The sequence below is a fragment of the Meleagris gallopavo genome, chromosome 13, assembly GCF_000146605.3.
Source record: "Meleagris gallopavo isolate NT-WF06-2002-E0010 breed Aviagen turkey brand Nicholas breeding stock chromosome 13, Turkey_5.1, whole genome shotgun sequence".
Taxonomy (NCBI): Eukaryota; Metazoa; Chordata; class Aves; order Galliformes; family Phasianidae; genus Meleagris; species Meleagris gallopavo.
In genome coordinates, this window is record NC_015023.2 from 15,988,071 (window position 1) to 15,993,904 (window position 5,834).

The 5,834-nt window shown below is 45.4% G+C and overlaps 1 protein-coding gene across 1 annotated transcript in view; it reads left to right on the plus strand.

Annotated features, from left to right (window-relative positions):
• The window catches only part of WFDC1 (WAP four-disulfide core domain 1), a 12,743-nt gene that overhangs the window by 1,216 nt on the left and 5,693 nt on the right, over positions 1–5,834 (plus strand). The window contains exons 2-3 of the mRNA XM_003209864.4: positions 4,740–4,935; positions 5,401–5,484. Coding sequence (XP_003209912.1) covers positions 4,740–4,935; positions 5,401–5,484 — 280 coding nt within the window. The remainder of the gene's footprint in view (positions 1–4,739; positions 4,936–5,400; positions 5,485–5,834) is intronic.

Genomic DNA, 5,834 nt, shown 5'->3' on the forward strand with positions numbered 1-5,834 from the left:
AAAAAAAAAGAACAAGTAATTTGAAAATCCAGCTTACTCCCTTAAAAGCCAATACTGATCCAAGGCTCCTGCCACTCGAATGGCATGGGGACATGTCCCAGTCTGTCTGTGTTCTCTCATTTAATTGCATTTTACAGCCATTGCATGTGCATAAACAGCTCCTTGTGTCACAGGAGGTTCCTCCACCTGTCTTCTGCAGCCACACACAGCAGCTTTGTGTTTAGAGTGGATGTTTTTTGACCCATTACATCTGGAGCAATGTCTGGGAATAAGTACCTTTAGTCTGTGTGACTGCTGCCTCAGAAGTGTGACGTGCATCATCTGCCCATGTTGGATGCAATGAAATATGGCACTTTCCTCAAAATTTTACAGAAAAATTGTGCTAATGTTTTAAAACCCCATTATTTTCCAGCCAGAACATTGTTTCGCTACAGCCTCCCTTGGGATGGAGAGTCTGCTCTGCACTTTATTCAGAAAATGATGAAGTGAAAAGCTGTGTTCCATCCTAATTGCTCATTGGAAAGCATATTTATTAGTATGTTCCTCTGTCGTATTTCAATGTGAAGCTCAAATTCAGTAGGATCACAATGTCAGTGACCCAGAGAGACAGGACAGGAGCAGAACACGTATTTACATGTTGATCTTCAGATAATGTGCTGTGCAGAGGCACAGAGCCCGCTCCCCTGAGGATATATCCTCCTCTTTCAATCCATGCTTCTTCAAAGGGCTGTTTTTTCTGGCAGCCATGAAGCCAGGTGCTACTGATCTGGCAAACTTGCTAGAATGGCTCATATTGACAGAAACGTTTTATCTAGGGAAAACAGCAAATGCCTTTCTGTTTCCTTCTCCTCTGTTGTAAGGAGGAAGGCTGTCCTCCCTCCATCCTTCTCTCCACTGAGAGACTTTTTTGGCAGCCCCCGTGCATCTGAGAGAGGTTTTCTTGCCTACCAAATGCTCTGTGTTCCCTACAGTTAGGACAGCAGAGGCTGCAGGTGAAACAGCTGATATTGAGTCAGTATAGGGGGATAACAAATGGAGATACCCAGGGAGAGATGGGCAGTAAGGGCTGAAAGGGAGAAAGGAGGAGGTGAGAGGAAGTGGTGTTTGAATCCACATGGTTTAGAGGGCATGGTGGTGATGGGTTAGTAGTTGGGTTTGATGATCTTAGTTGTTTTTTCCAACCTTAATAATTCTGATTCCATGAAAACATCCAAGTCCACAGCAGGAAGAATGTGTTCACTGAACCAGTGGCTGCAGAACAACAAGCAGGTGGTGTGGAACTGGCAGGAGTTGTTCGTTATGGGCTCTGAGGAAGGGTTTACTTGGTGACAAGGAGTTGGGTGGGAATGGAGACAGGGGAAAGAGAGGGAATGCAATGGGAATGGAAAAATGGCAGTCAGAGTGCGACGGAGGAGTTGGGCTTCCAGCTTTTAGCAAACTTGTCTGTTTTACAGCCAGAGAGACCTCACTAAGCACAGTGATTTGCAGCTGGGGTTCTGCAACTCCCTGCGCAGTTGTGGGAATGCTCCTGGAAGGCAGAGAAGGGAGCTAGCTGGGAATGGGCTTTACTTTGTTATCAAGACACCCACATGTCTACTGGGAAAACCTGGGGCAGTCTTGAATTTATTCCAGTGTGAGCTACATCAAACATTTTAGGAAAAAAATCCAGACTTCTTGTAAAGATTTCCAGTAATGAAAGATTCCTTGCAGCTGCTGTAACGTTTCTCCAACAATTTACTTACCCTCCAGCTAGCCATCATACATCTGCATGGAGATAGGCTCTTTGTCTACCAGCTTAGCTTACTTATCATGTGCCTAGGAGTAACGTGTGAGCAGGGAACTGGCTTTGACACAAGCCCAGCGCCCACTTTCAGGCACATAACAGAAGAGATGTGGGATTTTTTGGAGGCAGGCTGCATCTCACAGTCACTATTGAAAATACAGGTTGAAAGTGAGTGGTTGCATTCAGATTTTTCCTGATCGTGTATGCTGACTTCCAGCATTCTTAGCTGAACCCTGAACTTTCCTCCTTACCTTCTGTCTGTATAGCTCTAATGCAGATCTTCCCATAAAAATGATTTAATGGGAAGCATTAATGGGAAACGCCATAGGAAACAATTTGCCTCCTGAATGGAAAAATATTCCTTAAGGGAGAAATTTTGACAGTTGTCACAATCTGTAAAAATGATAAATCCAAGCTGTGTTCCAAACAAACCCAAGGTCTTAGGAGAGCTTTTAAAAGAGACCTTGCAGCCCCTACCTGGAGCCGTCTGCAGCCGGCTGTTTTGTGAATGAGGGAATCCTGTTTCCCACTGAGAGTTCAGCAGGCATAAACCGATGGCAACAGTTTCATTAGACCAAGTCCACGAAAATAATTTATTGGCCATGAGTTTTAGAAAGAGAGGGATTAAGAGCAGTAGCACATCAGAGGAAATGGGCAACAAGGTCAGAAGTACAGAGGAATTTGGCTGAAACTTTTGCATTGTTCCCCAATGGAAATCTCATTCATTAAGCTGACTAGTCATTGTAATTTTGGCTTCTTGGTTTCTGAATCATTTGTAAAGCCGCTGCCGTAACTGTGGGTTTTTTCCTTCCTTGTATCCATTATTTGCCAGTATTATTTCGATAGCTGCATCTGAGCCTGCAGCTGACATTTCAGTAATGGAGTGGTAAGCTGTGACCTTTTGGGATGCATGCTCCCTCAGACAAGGAGATCTATGAAATGTTTGGAACTGCACAGATTAACTGTTAAATGCTATCTTATATCCTTTGGGGGCAATTTCTTGTTCACTGTGTGTAAGCAATGAAGGCAAAAACAGAAGGAAAAAAACGCATTGGCAGTGGGAGCTGGCTGATAGAGGGCACAGGGCAGGAGGCTGTGATTTATGGAAACATTAGCAGTTCTGTCTCTCACATGCAGACTCACATACATTATCTAACCAGGTATAGATGTAACCAGGATATGGATTTTCCTTGTGTACACCTTCTTCCATAAATTAAAACTTTTGTTCGTCCTGACTCTGCTCTGTACTTGTGCATTTCCTGACTTAGTCACTGCAAAGCAGGCAGCTGAGAAATGTGCTGCTCTCCGTTTCCCCCTAGCTATCACTCAAAGAAATGGGAATCAGCTCTGCTGGAAAAGCAACCACGTTAGTGATAGCATCACGTCCTCCATACGATACATGGCAGAGCACGGCAGTAAAACTTCTCCCATTGTTAGCAGAAATAATATGCGTTGTTATTTCTTTTGGTGCTCAGCTGGGCCAGCAGTCTGTCCCTGGGGCAGGGGGGCTCTTCAGAGATCCATCAGGGAATGCAGAAGTTTTCTGAGCAATCCTATGAGATGCGAGTGACAGTCGATGTTTATTCCTCCGAACTCTACACCATACTGGACGTATTCAACCTACCAAAGGAGTGTTCAGCCTGTGCATGTGGGATGAGTGCAGGCTGCCTCCTGGGGCCTCTCCCAGGACATATTTTTGGGCAGTACATGTGGTGACATGCTGTTTTGCAGAGACACACATGCTCCACAGAAGCCGTGTGGAGCTTTTGGCAGTTGGAATGCAGAATAGCTAAAGGAAGATATTATTCTCATCAGATTTCTCCACAGCCTGGTGTTGAAATTTTCTGGAGACTCCCTCGAGGGCGGTTGCACTACATTGTTTCTTGGAATAACAGCCCCAATGGTTTGTCACTGATTTTGAAACACAAGGGTGATGGGGCCCAGTACTTAGAGAGCTCTTAACCCAGTGAGCAGGTGGCAGCTCTGCGTTCTTCCTTTTGCTAGACATTGGTCTCTGTTAAAAGGGCAAATCCAGAACTTGTCTTTTGATTTGACTAGAGCTTATTAATGTGTGTTAATAGATCTGATTTTTGCCCTTTATGAGCACTGTGTGATGCTCTGGAGAGCTAAACTCAAGCTCAGCAGTTTAACCAAGGGTGAGAAAGGAACAGGCTTGGCTGATTCACCTCTGAAAGGGGAGCTGGCTTCTTGCTAAATGCCACCAGCACAGATAATATCTGAATGCTGCCTCTTACAAATGTTCCTGGTAAAATCCTGTGCCTGTTAATCTTCTTTACATCTCCCTGTCCTTTCTGTGTGCAGTGAGCAGTGGGATTCCTCTCTGCTGTAGCTCAGCACAGCCTCATTTCCTTTGTGATGAACTGCCATCGCCCCCACAGATCTCACCCACATCACCTCTGGTTTTAAGAATGGTTTCCAATTTAACAATTTGAGACCCCACAGAGGACAAGCCTGAAAGACTTTGAACCTCTCCCTTCCATGTTCTGGTCCAGAAGGATGGGATAAGGGGAGAAGGAGCCTATCTAGGAGACAGGCACTACTTGGCCATTAGTTCCAGGTCCCTTTGGGGATGTAATCTCATAACAAGGCAATGTCATTATTTCAACTACTGTACCAGAGCAGCGTTTTGGGATGCTTGTCATGATGATGCCCACTTTTAAGGATTTTTACCTCCTCATTGCCACTGCAGTCACCTTAATTACTAATGAACTCCACACAGCTGTCTGATGGCTCGGTGTTTCCAAAGAAATGTGCTAATGTGGTCACATATCTCTGTCTCCAGCACACTGAAGTCAGGGCTGGTGAAACAGAACAGTTACTTTTCCTGCCTAGAAAGTACCTGAGACCAACACTGAAAATCCTTCTGTTTCAACTGATGGGATGTTTGGTATCCGCCTTATGCCAAACCTTTGTTTCCTTTTCTTTTCTTTGCAAGGATTATGAGTACCCTCTTCATTCTCACAGTGCCCACTACCAGAAGAACGACCGCTGCCCACCGCCGCCCCAGACCTTGCCAGACAGAGCCTGCGAGGTGCCCAGCTGCCGCTCCGACTCCGAGTGCGAGAGGCACAAGCGCTGCTGCTACAACGGCTGCATCTACGCCTGCCTGGAGTCTGTGCAGCCCCCACCAGGTACTGCCAGTCAAGTGTGGTAGAGAGAAACGTGTACAAATTCTGGTGGGCATCCCCAAGCATCGCAGGTTGTTGGTTTGAAGCGTGCTCTGAGTGGGAGTCAAGGATAAAACTTCGGTTCCGCACTTCTGATTTCATGGAGGTGAATTTGGGGTGACTGTTGAATCAAAAATGAGCTAAGATCAACCAGCTGGTGCTGCACAATGTCTGCCAGTGCAAATGAAGCCAGTTATTTTCCTGGGATTATATATTCAAAAATTTTAAAAAGTGCAATCTCAATCTGAGTTAGCACTCACAAGAGCCGGGCAACCAACTCGGCTGTTCCATGCAATGGGAATGGAGGATCCATTCAAATCTGTCCTTCAGGTTACCAGCAGCTTCATCACTGCCAGTTGCAGAATATCTGTGATTTTTTCCATAACAGTGTGCCTGCCTCGACTCTGTAGTTTCTTGTTTCTTTTACAGTTTTGGACTGGTTGGTTCAGCCCAAACCCCGCTGGCTGGGAGGAAACGGGTGGCTTTTGGATGGCCCAGAGGAAGTCTTACAAGGTACAGTACATTTCACTGTCTTCTCCATGAGATGAATGATTATGCAAAAGGCAGTAAATAATATATTTGTCATACAGCTTGCCAGTGTTGTTGACATGCTGGGGGTGCTGGTATTTGTCTAGGGTTTTTGTTCAAATAACTGTGTTGTGCAGGGAAATAGTTTCTGGTGCAGTAAATCAGTTGCTTTTTATGGGTTTGGACGGAAATCCTGTGCTAGGAGAGCCTGATCAGATCTGCCCTTCCAAAACCAAGTGCAGCACACAGGGGAGACCTTGGAGGCAGCAGAGCACTAGGAGTACTCCTGGGAATGGGACTTTTATCCATTCTTGAAATAAGTAGAATTATATATA